The sequence below is a fragment of the Lonchura striata genome, chromosome 1 (genome assembly GCF_046129695.1).
Source record: "Lonchura striata isolate bLonStr1 chromosome 1, bLonStr1.mat, whole genome shotgun sequence".
NCBI lineage: Eukaryota > Metazoa > Chordata > Aves > Passeriformes > Estrildidae > Lonchura > Lonchura striata.
In genome coordinates, this window is record NC_134603.1 from 5,126,461 (window position 1) to 5,144,301 (window position 17,841).

The following is a 17,841-nucleotide window of genomic DNA, read 5'->3' on the forward strand; positions in this document are numbered from 1 at the left end:
GTGGTACTTTTTCTTCGGTCCCTGTCTGCTGTTGTCATTTCTGAAAAAAATAGCAATTTCAGCTTCAAAAAATGTCTGAAACTTTGCAAAATGCTTTGCTGCTCTGTGTGTTTCTTCATATCCTGAAGTATGAAAATCTGAACTGTCAGATAAGGTTGTGGTGCCCTCTGATAACTCCTCTTTGATGTGTCTCATATCCCTATGCCCAAAATTAGAAGTGACTTTTGAGAACAGACTGCTTTTTGTAATTATATCAGGATTTGAGTGGCTAAAAGACATTTTGAAGCTCTGCTTACAAGACCTAATCCTTTCTGCAAAAACCAACCAGTGTGGTGAGCAGCTTCCCTTTGACTGTCCAATCCATTAAGTGCCTGAAGTTAAGCACACTGATTGATACTTCCAGCTTTGAAGAATGAGTTGCTGTTTCTGTCCTTTAGGGCTATTTTTGGGTGAAGTTTGTCACTTGAAACGCCTTTGCAAAAAGTGTTGGCAGCTTTAGAGTAATTTCAAGTCCATTTTGCTTTTGAGTGTGCCAGATCCTGTGCACTAGGTGTCAGCATTGCTCTGCACTGCTGGTTCGTGGGACACAGAGCAGAAATCATCCAGAGTTTCTGTGGCAGTTTCTTCATGGCTGGCTGACTCCAAAGCGAGATTATCATTCAGGTCAGAGGCAAAAAGAATTAAGTTTCCTGGGACTTAGGCCAATACACTGATAAGCTAAAGAAGCACATGGTGGTAGTTCCTTATCAAGTTGGTTTCAACTTTAAGCCTAAGAGGACTTTAAGTAAATTCCACCTCACTTCTTGGCAGTGTGCAAATGTGTCATGGAATTGTTTAGGTTGGAGTAGAGCTCAAGACCAGCCATTAACTCAGCACTGCCAAGCTCAACACTAAACCATGTCCCCAAGTGTCACATCTACACATCTTTTAAAGCCATTCAGGGATGGTGACTCTACCAGGCAGGCAGTTCCAATACTTGACTCAGTGAAGAAATCCGGGTCTGTGTCCTTCTATGACATTTTGCTACTTTAGCATTACTTTTTACCTTATTGGGAAAAGCTCCCGTTGAACTCACTGCTGCCCTTCAAAACTTGTTTGTGCAAGGCAGTGGTGAGGCACTGGCACAGGTTTGCCAGAGGAGCTGTGGACGCCCCATCCCTGGGAGTGTTCAAGGCCAGGTTGGATGGGGCTTGGAACCACCTGGTCTAGAAAAAGACATTCCTGCCCATGGCAGGAAGTTGGAACAAAATGATGTTTAAGGTCCCTTCCAACCCAAGCCATTTTATGATTCTGTGATTCAATCTCACAGTGTATAAATCACAGTACGGTTTAATGGAATGAAAAATTTATGGTTTACAAGATTAGAGACATAAAAATCCAGACGGTAGTTTCTTGCTTTCATAGCCTGAGATTTCAAGATTAGATTTAATCTTCAAGGGATGAAAATTTTAGTGAATCAGTAAATCTTGGAAGTGGTATATTTTTGCACTCCTTTCATTCACACTAATATCATGTTAAGTATCTTCTATACAATGTGGAGCTGTTTAGCTGTTACTGACTGCTTGGACTGTTTACTTGTTAGTACCACTGACAAATAAAATTGAAGGTGCAGAACTTCATCTTAGCAGTTTCTGTTAACAGTTGAACCAAGCTTAACTTCTGGCTGCAGAAGCTGTCATGCCTGGCTGTGTGCAAATCTCTGGCCTTCTGCAGTGCCAATGTCTGCTACTGTGTCTTTCCTCCTGGTTGTTTTTCAAAACTCAGCACTTTAAATCTTTGATAAAAACCAGTCCTTTCCTCTTTTCCCTTCGAACTGCAGCTCTCAGAAGAGGAGAAGATCCAGCGTTACAGCATCCTGTCGGAGCTGTACGAGCGCATCGGTTTCCACCGCAAGTCGGCGTTCTTCAAGCGCATCGCGGCCATGCAGTGCGCGGCGCCCAGCATCCCCGAGCCCGGCTGGAGGGCCTGCTACAAACTGCTGCTGGAGACCCTGCCTGGCTACAGCCTCTCCCTGGACCCTCAGGACTTCAGCAAAGGTCGGTGTGGATTGCCACTTAGCTGGCTTTCCATAATAATTTCCTTGAGAGATTTCATACTGGACCTAAATCGTTTGCTAATCTGAAACTACTTGCAGCAGGTAAAGCAGCTGGTTAACACTGTACCTTCACTTTTTCTAGTGTTGTTCCAGTAATTTCAAATTTCTGCAAGCCACTGCTGAATGTGTTGCTATGGTTCCCGGGTTGCAGGAAGTAATTATGGGTTATTTATGAAAACTTTGTTTCTTATGATTGTCAAAAATGTCTTTGTTTTGGTAATATGCTTCTCAGTACATAAAAAGGTCATACATTGTTCTGGATTATTTTTTCAATTAAAGTACCTTCAGCTGTTCCATCAGAAATTGTATTTCCTTTTGTTTTGTGGCTGTTTGATCTTATAAGGAAAGAGTAAAAATCCTTTTACATATTTTTGTATATAGATACATATAATGTAATTAATAGGATCAAATATGTCACATTTTCCCATAAATGAGATCAGAGAGAACTAAATTGCTGCTTTGCAGCTCCTTTTGAGTAAACCTTTCCAAAACCTTGCATTGTGTTATACAGAAGCAGTTTTGGGGTCCATTCTCTAAATGTTGTAGTTGCAGGAGAGGAGCAGGAAGTGATGGGCTGAGCTGTATTTGTGGATGGTTAGTGTTGGGGTTTTTTAAAACTGTTGTGATTTGGCAGTCAGGTTATATATGAGAGGAGGTAGCAAATGCCAAGCAGACTGGGAGGAAAAACGCTAAGAATCTAGGAAAAGGGAATGTGCTGGGGAAAATATGCTGTGCCCTGGGATAGAACTGTGTTGGGAGAAGAAGTTGTAGAAGTTCTTTAAGAAATTATAATGAAAAAAGCAAAGAGAGGACGTGATTGGTGTTTATATTTAATTTTTACCTTGCCTTCATGTTGCACTGAAGTATGTTGTCTCGTTTTCTATCCCTGAAATGGCTCTTTTAGAGACATATGGAAAGATCACTGCAAACTCTAAGATAGAAATGACATTTCACACATGAAAAATAATGAGACTCTCAAAATATAAACTCTCAAGGTTTGGTTGCAGTAAATATTCCTAAAACAGTTTGCCAAATACTGATGGGTGATATTACAAGGAAGGCTGTTGAAGTTTATGAAGTATTGCACATCTTGAAATATCTGTTATTTAAAAATTATCGCTGTTGCTTACTACTAAAAGCAGGTTAAGCTTCATGAAGAGTTCTGCATATTATGGTTCTGAAAGGAAGGTTATGTTAAGATGATCTATTTATTTTTCCCATAGATATTCTACAAATATGAAGTAGTTCACAGTCTGAAACTTAAAGACTGAAAATCAGGATATGTGCCATGTGTTCTGAAGTTTTATTGCTTTTATTGGCCGGGAAAGCATTTAGGGAAAATATCTCTTGCTTGATCTTTAAAGAGAGTTAAGAGTTCCCAGGAAGTTTTTTTCTTTACGAGGGCATGGAGTGACAGGACAAGGGGGAATGGTTTCAAACTGACAGAGTAGCTTTCAACTGAATATTAGGAAGGAATTCTTTACTGTGAGGGTGGGGAGGCCCTGACACAGCTGCACCATTCCTGGAAGTGACCAAGGCCAGGTTGGATGGGCCTTTAAGCCACCTGGTCTAGGGGAGGGTGTCCCTGCTTATGGCAGGGAGCTGGAAATAGATGATCTTTAAAGTCCTTTACAATCCAAACCATTCTGTGATTCTATTATTTCAATTTCTGTATGAAATCTCATGTACATTGTCTAGAGAATTAAAAAAAAAATATATAAAACTTTAAAGGTTTGTGTATTATTTTGCTTTTTGGGAAGTGTTAACTTTGTACTCAGAATTTGAATTTAACATTTATTAGTCAATAGACAAGTATATAAAACAAAACTTGATTTTATGTTTAGATATTCAAGCAAATAGAACAGTCTTATTTTTTGTGTTGAGTACAGGGGTTGGATTTTGTAACCATTGGGTGATTGGTATAAGTGCCATAAAATTACTGCTTAGCATGTGAAGAAAACCAAAACCAATGTGTTTGTGATGATTTCCAGCTTTATAATACATGAAATACCTGCATTTTCCCCAGGAACTCACAGGGGATGGGCTGCAGTGCAGATGCGTCTGCTCCACGAGCTGGTCTATGCTTCCAGGAGGATGGGCAATCCTGCCCTGTGTGTCAGGCATCTCTCCTTCCTGCTCCAGACCATGCTGGATTTCCTTTCTGACCAAGGTAGGACTTTTTAAAGAAGCAGATATTTGCACTTTCTTCTGACCCTCAGTCAAATAATGTGATTACATTTTGAAAAAGAAGTATTTTGGGAAGGAATGGAGAGCAGGGAAGTTGGGGAATTCTGAGTGGGTTGTTGATGGTAGACAGTCAACAGAGAGTTGAAATTAGATGATCTTTAAGGTTCTTTCCAACCCAAACCATTTTCTCTTTCTAACTTTCAGAAGCTGAATGTGATGGACCTGAGTTAAGCAGTGTTTAGCTGGGACAGTGGCCTTAAGTTCCTCTATATTTCTGCAGTTTATTTATTTATTTATTTATAATTCAGCAATATATTTTAACAAGATTTAATTTGTCAAAGGCTGACAATGTAATGGATGTGTCTGTGGATGGTTTTCAGCAATGGGAGTGATGTGTGTGAGGACCCTTCTGTGGGATAGCACCATGGAGTATTTACAGAATCACCTGGAAAAGCCAAAAGGGACAAATGTTATTTTGTATTATATTTCTTAGGAAAAATATTCCATAGTGACTTGTTTATCACCCAGGTTAATGAGATTAATGCTCTTAATGAGTGCTGAAAGATTTTAAAAATTGATTTTGCTTCGCAGTAAGCCTGGCAAATTTTTTTTTCCAGTTACTCCTTTGCTTACAATAAAGAGGATGAAGTGGAAATGTATAGATTTTTTTTTAAGTTCCTTCTGTTTAAGCCAAATGTCTCCCCTTCGTGACTCCTGTAGCACAGAACTTTGTTGGCAAACTTTAGGTATTTGCCTGCTTTATTCCTCCTTTTTAGTGGCTCAAATCAGTGCTGGAGGAAAGACAGGGACTGATAAACTGGAATAAATTTGCCTTCTGCCTGTAGATCTTGCTTGCTGTCAAAAAGTCCTTGGATTTTCCAGGACTTAGAGTGAAGCTTTGTTGATGTATGTATGGAAAGTTGTGCTGAACACAAGGTTTTAAACTCTTCCACTCTGCCTTTCCACATGTGATATTGTTAAGCACTAATCCTGAAAAGGTCTGAACTCTTAAAGGCAAGAAACTTCTGTTCTTTGCCTTTAGACATTGTATGTCTGAATAAAGCTTCCAGTTTCATAAAGCCTAGAATAACTGTGATGTTTAGTGCCTTTGAAAAAATCAAACTAAATATTCTCCTATGTGTTTAAAAAACAGTTGAGTATTTTTTTTTCCTTTTATCCTGAATGCATCCAAAATGGAACTTGCTGTTGAGTTTGGTGTCTTTTATTGTTAAGAAATGCCAGAAATGTATTTCTGGCCTGTATTTTTTTTTTTTTTCTGTAGCTCTGCTGAGATTGATATTTTGTTACCATAGAATCATTAAGGTTGCAAAAGGCCTCCAGGATCATGAAGTCCAACCTGATATTGTGCAAGGGACCATTTAGCATAAAAATTACCTTATAGTTCTTCTAAAAAGATTGGAATATTAGGAAAAAATAAACCAACAAAACTTCTTCAGTCTTGAGTTGTAGTAAAGGACAAAAGCAAGAGAATTGAAGGCAGAGGATTAGGTTACTATTTTACTTACTGGGAACAGTTCCCTTATAAACTGATGAAAAGGTGTCATTAGTGCTCTTCTCTGATGCCACATGACTGAAATGTCCAGGTTTTGTTAATCAATTGTAGGTTTAATTAGAAAACAAAAATTATGCAGTGTATTGGAGTTCAAGAGTGCTCAGAACTCCACATTTTATATGCTGCACAGAAAGTCACCAGTTCCTAAGGGTGGAGGAAAACTCACTCTTTTCAAAAGTCAGTTTTCACTTGAATGTGTTCTTTCCTAAATAGACTTCATATTTTTAAAGCTTGTTCCTGATTATCTGCTAAATTCTATTATTGTATTTGAAGTTCATGTAGTTTGAAGATCATTTTTAAAATCAGATTAAATAGAAGTGAAAACTCTTAAGCTGAGAGGAAGTTACCAGCTAAGCATTTGGCTCTGGAACTTCACCTTCTAACCCTTTTTCTCTCTAGGATTAGCTGCCTCTAGACACAGAAAAGGAACATTTTCTAGTTTTTAAATTTAATTCTGTTCATTTACTAGTTCAGTTGAAGTTGGGTTGCTGATACTTCAGAAAACAGAAAAAAATATTTATTCTCCAAATAGAAATTCAGCTGCTGAGATTTATTTGTTCCAATGAAATCTAGATCTATTAATTAGAAACTCTTGCTTCTATTAATGGAACAGAAATTCATAGTCAAAACTGGTTTGTGTTTAAAACAAAATTTAATGTTTGAATTTAATGATGCATTTTAAAATACAGCTTGTCTATGTTTACTTGAATTTACTTGAATCTCCAACCAGGCAGCCTGGCAAATCTAAATAAAGAGTATCATCAAGTAAATGGGAGATGTCAGTCACTATTTTAACAACATGGAAGCTAAAAGTTTGATTTAAAATTAAGCTATTTAGTTGCATAAATATGTAAAATGCAGTCTTTCGCTAAGCAAAAAGAGGTACTAAGTTCTGTGTAAAACCTCAAATCTCAAGCTATTATGTTTTAATGGTAACACGCCCTTAAGAATCACTTTCTTTAAATAAGAATTAAAATGTACAATTGCTTGGAATTGAACCTATCTTTTGCATAATGCTTTTTGAAACAAAACTGTGTGTACAGCTCAGTGAATCTGAATTGAGTAATGTCAGGTATTTGGAAAAAATGCCATTGTCTTACTGTGGCTCTTCACTGATAATATTCATTCTTCTTTAAAGGGCTGTGACTTGCATTGAGTGCAAATAATTCTGAGTTGGCTCATCTGTTACAGCCTCTCTAAACACAGAACTATTTGGAGACAGCTGCTAAGGAATGTGACTCCACTCACCAGGCAGTCCTGTGTTGAACAAGTACAGAGCTGAGAATGTTTCTCCATCACCTCTTGGAAGATTTGTGGTTTAAAAGGGAAAGCTTTGAACTGCTAACTTTTAGAAAATGAGGCACCCTGTTAGAAGACCATTGGAAGACCTTGCAGTTGATCTTTTAGGGAAAGGAGCAATGAACTTTGGGCACATCAGGTGAACTTGGCCTGGGTACTGAGGAGCAGCCAATGGATTTTTGGAGAGCAGAGATGATGGTCACCAGTGATGTGCTGTTGCTGGGAGCTGGATGTGAGGTTGCCATTCACAAAACCCTCTCTAACTAAGTGCCCAACCTGCCAAAAATCTGTGAGGTCTACAAAGTGTTGGAGTCTTTGTCCTGGCTGCTCCCACAAGGCTGCTCCATCCTGCTGGTGCTGTTGCCCTGGCTGGGCAGCTCTGGGGAGCACCTGGTGAGATCTCCCATGGCATTCTGTGAGCAATGCTGCAGCCATGGTCAGGGTAACCCTTTCCTGTGCTACTCCTCATCAATCTTGGCATTCTCCCATTTTCCTATTTTTTCCTTTTTTATCCTCTATGAAAAAATGAAGTTATAGTTTTGGATCCCAACATGTAACCTTGTTTGTGTTTTAATCTTCTTTTTTGGGTATGTTCAGAACCTAATTACTTCCTGCTTTTGTGGATCAAGGTAAAACTTGTCTCTCTTCAGCTTGAGCAGATCAGAACAGTCCCTCACCCCTGCAAGTTCATGTTCTTTCATACATTCAGCAGGTTTCCAGGATTTCAGGATTCCTTTTCTTTGCTTCTGGTGGCAGGGATTTTGATGTGCTGAGGTGATGTTTTCTCACCCACCATGCATAGCATGGGATGAAACTAGGATAGGACTATTCCATTCTTTTTTGGTGAGCTAATTCCTTAAAGATCCCCGAGGTTCATCTGTTTTGTTGTTTGGGAAATAATGTGCACTTCTCAGTGCTTCTCAGTGTAGCAAGATCTTCCTGTCCTGTGATTATTGTTGCTGCACTTGAGTTCTTTCCAGTCTTCTGGTGAGGTGAGAACTTTCACATCTGAGCTCTCAACTGCTCATGTACTTAATAAACTAAACTACTGACTCTGTGATGATTCTACATTAAACATGCAGAAGTCATTTTTTTCATCTGTTTACCAGGGGTTTGGATGTCTTTGTTTTTGAACTGACAGTAGGTGATGGAGAGAACTTCCCAGAATATCCTGGTGTCTGTTCCTCCTCATCTGTGTGTTTGTTTCTTAAATCATTGGATACTAACAAAGATGTTTATTTTCAGCCTGTACTGAGATCATTGTAACTAGTGAAGAATTTCTCCCAAATTTCTGATAAATGCTGTTTCAGTTCTCCTCATCTGGTGGATGAGTTGGGATGGACTTGTCAGTGTTGGCTGGCCAGGCCACCTTGATGCCTTGACAGCTTGGACTTCTTGGTAGCTGAGGGACTTCACACCATTACTGTGAGAGCACTTTTGGAACCTTTTCCTTTCAAGTCTGCTGTGCTCAGGTGATGGTTGTTGTCAGCTGGCAGGGTGAGGTTGTGCCTTCTGCAAGGAAGTGATGAGCTTGGTCTAAGAAAGAAAACCCAAACCTTGTTTATCTTTAGAAATTATGGATAAGCCTGGACTGAATGTAATTTGGTGATGTCAGACGTGGTGTCTTACAACTCTTAAAATATGTCTTCCCATCTTGCAGTTTGAAAGAGGAAATTATGCAGTATTTTAGACATTTTTATTTATAGAACAGATTGCATATGCATTCCCTCAGTGTCATTTAAATTTCAAATTGCTATGTGGAAGTATGGAAAATAAAGAAGAATATTAAACTGGGTTCCTGAAAATTGACAGCTAGGCCAGAAGTGAATGTGGAAATGACTTTAACCCTTTGTAGCCCTCCTGCCAAGCAGCAGTAAGGACTAGACTCAGTTTCTGAGGATCTTTACTTAAATATGAAACATTGTCCTGAATTTCCATCCAAACCTGGGAAAATGAAGTGAAGCTGCACAGGCACTTGGTGGGTTCTACAGGGAGAGATTGGGCTAAATGGATTTCACTGGAGCAGGGGATGAGATTGGGCTAAATGGATTTCACTGGAGCAGGGGATGAGAGTAACCTGTGAGCCTATAAATACCTTTTGGCCGTGGAATAATTTAAAATGCCATATTTTTCTGAGGGAGCTGGAGCAGCTTGTGACTCTGTTCACCTCACAGCCTCCTGCTCTCTTGTCCAAGTCTTGCTGTGACTTTCTGATTTCCCCATGTTTTCAGAGCTGTAGCCAGAGTTGTTGAGTTTCAGCTCATTTCAGTTTGAGCTGGTTGCTCATTATTTCTCCTTTCTGTTTGCCATTTCTCCTGCCTATTCTCCTAATGCTGCTCTTCTTTTTTTTCCTCCTGTTTTTCATATTTAGGTTAGAGGAAACAAGATGATAAATATTACAAATAAAGACATAAGCCCTGAAAAGATTTTGAGGTGTAACTTGCTCAACTCATGAAAAATAATAACTTCACACAGAAGCAGGAAGCCTGCCAGAACTGAAAGATAGTTGAGATATGGAAAGAGACACTCAGGGAAGATTGAGCTGTATCAGAAAATTTGGATCAAGGTTTTCTGTTTAGGAAAGAAGATTCCAAGGCTGGTCCTTTCTCTACAGAGAATAAATCTGTGAAATTATTTTGAAATGTAATTAGAAGTGGTTTATGGTGGGGAGTGATCTGAACTGTAAAATGAACAGTAATAAATTTCAGGTACCAGATAAGGTTCAAAGGCACTAAAAGCCTTTTAATTTTAAACAGCTGAATTACAGTTGCAGTTAATTTCTTAAAGTGTTTTTATCTTCCCTTTAAAATTACAAATGACAAGTGCTTTGCTGTATTTTTTAAGAGTTCAAGAGGGATGGAAGTTCCTCAAACTGATATATCTATGTCATAGTCTTCCTAGTGACCCTGGCCACAGCAGTGGTTCTTTTTACAAGATTCATCACTCCCCTTACACACCTATGGCTGTCTCAGTACTAAGTGACCCTGGTTGTGGATGCTTCTCTTGAAGTGAGGTAAACCAAATTCCATCCTTTGAACCCCTCTGGAATTCAGTAAGTTTGGCCTCAGTACTGGATGCATTATAAGAAGCTCTAATAAATAATAGGAGGTGTGTGGATAATTGTGATTTAATAGGAAGAGGTTAGAATATCCTTGAAGTATGATTTATTTTCAAGGAATGATGGAACATTTAAATGAGTGTGATTTAGTCAATGTCCTGAATTTAAAAAAAAAATCAAAACCAAACAAACAAAAAAACCATCTATGGGTATGTTGGTTCATTAATAATTAGAAGAGATAGAAACAATTAGAGAACGAGTTTAGGGTGTTGAGGAAAGAGATTCCCAGTCATGTACTCAGCAATAACCAAATCATCCCTGTATTATCAATGCTGTTTTCAGCACAAATCCCAAAACACAGCCCCAGCCCAGCTACTGTCAAGGAAATTAACTCTACCCCAGCCCAAAGCAGCACTTGTCAAAACAGATGTCAGCTATTAAGAAACTGGCAAAGTGACAATATCACAATTTGTTGCCAAGCAAAGGTTATTTGGAAAAATTTCTAGAGTAGACTTGATTGTGATAATGTTTCTTGAGAGTGGAGGATAAGAGATGCTGTGATGGAATCCTGCTTTTCCAGAGTCTGCTGATGCTGTCACAGGTAATCCCCAAAGCTGTGCAATGAAAGCACAACTGCTTTGCTCTTTTGTAGCTTCTCTTTTGTGCTGCAATGCTTTAAATACTTTAAATTGCATTTGAATTACGGCAGCATTTCTCCTAGATCATCTGTAGTATGTAAATTCATTTTTAGAAAGGTAAATGTTACTGATTGCAAGGGCTAAAAAGAATAATGCTTCAATCAGACTGAACAGAGAATTTAGTGCAAATTAAAACTTGATGTAAACTTCAGAGTTGGAGTGAGGTTTACTTAACTGACACTGATGAACTGGTTTTAATGCACTGTGTTGTATTTTAGCTGACAAAGTACCTGCAAGTTGGTGTTGCCCAACCAATAAACCTTTCAAAAGGGAGCAACTTTGGTTGGTCTTATAATATTGAAATTAACTGATTTCAGGATGAAGATGGAAATCTACAGTATAATTACCAGGGAATATTTATAGCAGCCTGGGTAGTTCTTAGCCATTATTTTGAAATATTTCACAGCTTCAGCTTAATGCCATATCTTGCCTTTGTACTTATATAAAAATAAGTGTGTGTGTGTATATCTGTATAAAAATGTAATTAAACAGGCTTGTCACCTTGTGTGCTTGATGTATAGCAGTGGCACAACGTGGTCTAAGAATGAATATATTGAAAAAGCCTGAATGAAAATGCTTTCTGATGGGTTGGAATAAAAGACCTGGGAGATTTTCTGTGAAGTAGGAGACTCCTTAGAAGCCAGTTAAGTCTTATTCATCATGGTACTGTGACTTCTGCTGCTTTTCATCTGCTTTTGTGTTTTCATCAGTTCTGTGCTATCAAATTTTAGCACTGCTACACTTCTTCCTGCTTTTTTTAAACCCCACACTTTTAGAATGTCTCCCTGGAATTTGTGTTTTGTAGAGACAAGCCAACTTACTTAATAACTTCTCTCAAACTGCTTTATTAAGAGAGTGTAATTTATTTCCCTAAATTATATATATTTTAGACTTTGATTTTTTTGAAGTTTGAATGAAATGGCGTAAACTAGCAACTGGAATAAAATATTTAAATTCATTTGCATAGCAGTAAATATGAAACACAACAATTTTTTAAGTCATGTGTTATATGACAAAAATAATGTGCTGTGCATCAAATATTTAGCATTACAGGCCAGCCTGCAAGTCTCACACAAGATTTATCTTTGCTTAGACTTGTGTGTCAGTGAGGTATGACAAAAACTCCAGCCAATGCCATTGCTAAGTTCTTAGGCTATGATCAGTTGTTACAGTAAAATAGTGCTTTTTTATGGCAAAAATTTCCTATTAATTTTTTAAGGTCACTCATGAACAAAATGAAGTCTTTGAGCTTTAGCCCAAAATTGCTGTCTTCATGTAGGTACCTCTGATCTTGAAGTGTGATTTCCCTCAGTTAACTGAGGGAAAAGATACAGGTGTGCAAGTGGAGGCACATTGCAAGGTTTTTATTCCGGGGGAAAAAAAAAATTCCATTGGGGAAGAGCTACTTCAATTGGCAAGATGAAGAAATGAAGAATTTGTGCTGTTTTATTAAGTGGTAATTTTTTTTGTACCAAAGGAAGCTATTTTAGGAGGTGCTATATTACTAAAATTCAAATATATTTTATATGACATTTCACAGACTCAGTACTACTCTCTCACCCTAAATTCAAATTAAAGCACTGGAATCAAGGCTGCTGTTGAAATTGGCATTTCATATGGAAAAAGAAATATCCATGTTTAAAAATGGATCATCCCTGTACCTTAGTGAGCTCCCCATCTGATGTCCATTGAGCCTGATTGGATGTGCCAAGGAAAGATGAGTGGGGTAGGAGTGGTACTGAAGAGATGTTTTTACAGAGGGATAGGAAAACTCAACTGTACATTAGGAGAGAGACCTGACATGTTTTCATTTTAAGTTTTCAGACACTTTCCCAGTTTTTTCAACAATTAAATCATCCTGTTCTGAGGCAACACTGGTGGAGGCATTGAAATTTTGAATCCTGATAAACCTTTCTGGCCAAATTCCTGTTGCATAGCAGTGTATTGGGGAAAGTATTCTGCAGAAATCAGTGTGGTGTTCTTTCCATCCTCTGCCTCTGCTTCTTCCACATGAAATCCAGGATCAGATGTGTTTAACAGTTACTACTTTGTATCTCTGAATATTTACAACCTGCCTTGCCCATAAGCAGCTTTGCAGCAGTCCTGAACTTCATTTATTTTTATAGAAGTTATCTATGTTTGCTTTACCCCACTTTTTGTAAAAATAGGACTCCTGGTATTCCTTAACCTGAAAAAATTAGTATTGATTTCAGTGGTTTATATACTGATTTTGTGTGTACAAAATATATATTTTTTAATATTGAAAGTATGCAGACATCTGAATTTCTGAGATATGGTGAAGAACCAGACACTGAATTTTTAATGGTATCTTTATGAACTGTTTTCAGCTATGTCGATTTTTTAAAGTTAGGTTTTAAATAGAAATATTTTTGTGCAAACTGGCTGGGACATCATATGTATACATTTTATACAATCATTAAAAACATTGTAATGGAAGACTGTGATGTGTTTAGTAGTCTCTTCCTATTCTTTGTCTCTGTGACAGTCTTTTTAGAAGCAGAAAACATTCTGCTTATAAAAGAGAGCTATTTTTATTTGTGTGTAAAATATTATTTCCTTTCCCTTTCCTGCAAAGTTAGTAGTAAATTGAGATCTTATTTTTCAAAGATGAGCTATTATACAGCAAATAACTGAATCCTTTTTGTGGGTGGAGTCAGTCTCTGATATAGTTGATGATGCTCTGTTCATTAAAGCAGATCTGTCTCATAGCATAGATTAATTATTTTCTTCCAGTTTCTGCTCTTTTCTCTGTCAAACAGTGAATTTCATTAATCTCTGCTGTGTTTATTTAGAGCTTTATGTTGCTTGATTTCTTAAAGAAATGGGATTCATACTTTCTGCTGACTGCCAGTGCCTTTCTGCATGAGAACAGCTTTGGAGTCTGTGGGGAACACACATTTATTGCAGTAGTGGGATGAACACTCAGGGTTCCTGTGTTGCTGTCAAAGCAGCTTGTTCAAGTAGGAGATTTCTGAGCAGTCTGAAGTTGTGTTTACCTGCTGCATGTATTTTTCAGAAAAATATTAGTGGTGCTGTTGTTACTGAAACTGTAGAAAGTGCCATCACCCAATCCCTGTCAGAGTTAATGGGGTGGAAGAGCAGCAGGTGCTGCCTGCAGGGGAGAGGAGCTGCTCTGTCTGCTGAGTTCCAGCCCTGGTGATGCAGGAGTGGATTGATCCTGCAGCTCCTGCCCAGGTGCTTTGCTCACACCTCTGGCCTGGCTGTGCTTAGGAAAAGGAGGATGCCCTGAATACACAAATGTGGTGCTCCCTGCCCAAACCAGAGCTCAGGCACTACCTGAAAGGCTGAGGAGCTTTGCACACCCCCTGCAATCTGTGATTAACTGCAGAGTAAAAGGTGTGTAGTGGTTGCTGTATGTGAATAATCAATTTCTACTGCAGCTTTTGTGAGGGTTTTAATGTGTTTTTTTGCCTTTTTGAAATTCTTTAGTTTAAAGAATCTGCATCTTCATGGCAGAGTGAGGCTGAAGATTCACTTGAAGCAGACATGGACTTTCTCTTCTCCAGGGCTCACCAAGCAATTCTCATTTTGTGTGTGCGTGTGAAGGAAATACACAGAATCACAGAATAGTCTGAATAAGCTTAAAGTTCTCTGCCATGGGCAGGGAAACCTTCCACTATCTCAGGTTGCTCCAAGTCCCATCCAACCAGGCCTTGAACACTTCAAAGGCTGGGGCAGCCACAGCTTCTCTGGGCAACCTGTGCCAGACCCTCACCAGCTTCAGAAAATAGTTTTTTTCCTAATATCGAATCTAAACTTGCCCTCTGTCAGTCTGAATCCATTTCCCCTTATCCTGTCACTACATGCTCTTGTAAAAAGTCTCTCTCCAGCTTTCTTGTACACTCCCTCCAGGCACTGGAAGGCTATTTTATGTTTATGGGTACAAAAACTTCTTTTTCTCTTGTTTTATTTCTGTCATTAGACTGCCTTTTCTGTCTTTTTATATATTATTGTTAACTCATTGAGGAGATAAGTTTGTGTCTGTCCTGAGAGACTTGAGTCAGGACTGCTGCAGGAGCTCTCCTCAGACTTCCCCTTTGTGACCATTATTTGATGTCTTCTAGGGAGAAGGAGAAAGCTCAGCCAGCACAAAACACCCTGGGCAATGAGGGTTTTTGTTAAAATATTGATTCTGGGTCTATCACTAAGGTAAAATTGGAGTCAGAAGGTGTTGGGCTATTTGTTTTCAATACTTTAGTGAGCTCCATAAGGAAATGAAGTTGTTCCAGTGGGGTTGGTGGGTCAGACAGGAAATGTTCCCTTTCTTTATTCCACCTGGCTGTAGGTTGTTCTGCAGAGGACACTGTGACTTGATCAACACAACATCAACTAATTGTTGCCAAAGAACAAATGTTGTGTTTTTATTCTTTGCCTTAGTGTTCAATGGGTAGTGACTGAACCCAAGTACAGCTATTTAAAATTTCTTTAAATATTAAAGAGCACAGTTATAGGAATTGTGGTGTTCTCATTTTCTGTGTTATCTGCCAAGACATGAACTGCTGTTTGTGTTACACTGTTAAATCACAGTTACTAAAGTACTTAAAAATGTTAGTCTATAACTGACCTTCTGTCCTGTCCTGGTCTGATTTTTCAATGGCTCCATTATTGTGAAATACTGCTCCACATGACTGTGAAACGAGCAGAAAGTCTTGTCTTTTTCACATTTAGTAACTTTCAATCATTAATGGTTTCTGACTGTGCATCTGAAGCTCTCAGATTTTTGTGTTCTCATATTAAAAGGTTTGAAGCAGCTTGGACACAAAACCAGTGCTTGTTATGTTGAGGCGAAGTAGTTGAGCAGTGAAATTCTTAAGAGTATGGGTGGACTTGCAAGATTTTCAGTTGTCAGAAGCAGTCAAAGCCCATTTAGTATGAAATGGGGAAAATACAGTGGGGTTATACTGAACAAACTGAGCAGAATGTGCTCACATGCCAGTGCTGCCAGAGGCTTTGCTCAGCTTTCTTTGGTTACAGCCATTCTGTGATCCTGGTCTTTCAGTGAGTCTGGAGAGAAAGTGAGGGGAAAAAAAAAAAATTGTGAACATAGTTAATACAGATGAGAAAATAAGCTGTCACTCCTCACTCAATAAATGATTCTCTAATACCTACACAAGAGTATCCAGTAGTGTTCCCAGCTGCAGGACAGGCTTTTAAAGCAATTGAGGTGAATCACAGGTCACAGGATCAAGTGGTGATTGCCTTTCTGCTGACCTGTACAAGCATGAAGGCACCAGGTGGGTAAAGACCTCCAAGAGCAGCTGGTTTTTGTCTCTTCTTTTCAAAAAGGTAAGTGCTGGTGATAACAGTCACAGAAATCTCCTAACTATGGGTCAGGAGGGAGGCTGAGGAGTACAGTGGCTCCTTCCAGGAGATTCTGTCAGAAGAGGATGTCAGGCAGCCAGAAGCTGAGAATTCAGAGCTGCCAGTGAGAATTCGGAGCTGCAAAGACTGTAGCAGGTTTTTGGCTACCATTAGGCCACAGAGGTCAGGGAGCTGAGATGCTCCTCGAGGGAGAAGGTTCCAGTGTTTGCTTTCAGAAGTGGCTCTTGGGCAGGACCAGCAGCTCTTTTGCACTGTGAATGCTTCCCATCGTGTCCTGCTGATGTGGATTCCTTCAGCATCTTGGCTGAGATGTGGTGCTAAGAAAAAGGAGCTGAGCTTCTGGCCTGGCAGCAGCATGTTTAAAGCTGTGTTTCATACCACATCGACATAGAAAAATGGTTTGGTTTGGCTTTTTTTCTCATGGAAGGTGTGGGGAGCTGCTACCAGGAAATAACCACATGACTCAAAAATCTGTAAACAAATTTTTCTTGCAAATGGCAGCCTGCATTCTTTGAGAACAGCAACTGACAGTGTTTCACACTAGGGAATGAAAGGCAGTGCTCTGGAATGGCAGACCTTTGGTTTCAAGCACAGTTAAGCACATGCTGTAGTATTACCTTCATCATTCCTGGTAGCTGTGAAGATTTCCATCTCGGTGGATTCTGCTTGCATTGTGTGCCCTTGCTCATAATATGGCAAATAACCTGAAAGTTTGATGGTAATACTCAGCCTTGAACCACTACAACTCCTGGCTGTGCTGTGCTGCTCCGAGTATATATGGATGTCTAATTAATGTGGTTTTGGGAATATTCCTTACAGGCAATTAAAATGTGGGGAATGGCTCAAGAGACTGTTCAGTGAAACACAGACACAAGCAAGGCAATTTGTCAGTTATGTGCCATTAATTCCATAGTGAAGGGGATTACAATCAATGTTGATTTGCTTTGAAGGAGTGTGTACTCCTTGTGGCTGTAAATTCACAAACTGAGCTGGGTTGGTGTGGGCAGCACAAGCATTGCTGGATGTTTGTGCTTTTCAAGACCCAAGATGGTGTTTTGGGCAGGTTTTGGTACTTTTGGCACAGTTTACAGGATATGTTTCTTTCACATTTTTCTTACTCCTCCCTCTCCAGCTGCTATGCAGCATTTTTTTCCCTTTCTTAGATATGTTCTCACAGAGGTGCCACCAGCATAACTGACTGGCCCAGCTCTGGGCAGCAGCAGGTTTGTTTTGGGGTTGTTTGGAATGGAGATACCCTGGTGCCTTCTCCCAGAGCCGCTCCTTGCTACCAAAACCTTGCTGCATAACCCAGTACACCCCTCTAAACAGGTTTATTTGGTAGTACTACTACTGATGACTACTTGTTATCACCCTTCCCTGTTTAGTTTTATCATTGGTATTTTAAGTATTTTCTAGATACAGTTTTGATATTGAATAATTATTTTTATTGGTAGCACATACATGGAACAGCCTGGTCTAGTGGAATGTGTCTCTGCCCATGGCAGCAGGTTTGGACTTTAAGGTTCCTTCCAACAGTCTGTAAATACTCACTTTAAAACAACACAGG

At 39.1% G+C, this 17,841-nt stretch overlaps 1 protein-coding gene across 3 annotated transcripts in view; it reads left to right on the forward strand.

The window, feature by feature from the left end:
* The window catches only part of TRAPPC9 (trafficking protein particle complex subunit 9), a 453,375-nt gene that overhangs the window by 23,885 nt on the left and 411,649 nt on the right, over window positions 1-17,841 (forward strand). For all 3 annotated transcript variants that reach the window (XM_021532473.3, XM_021532475.2, XM_077781898.1), the window contains 2 exons: window positions 1,820-2,036; window positions 4,122-4,265. In XM_021532473.3, the coding sequence (XP_021388148.1) occupies window positions 1,820-2,036; window positions 4,122-4,265 (361 nt within the window). The remainder of the gene's footprint in view (window positions 1-1,819; window positions 2,037-4,121; window positions 4,266-17,841) is intronic.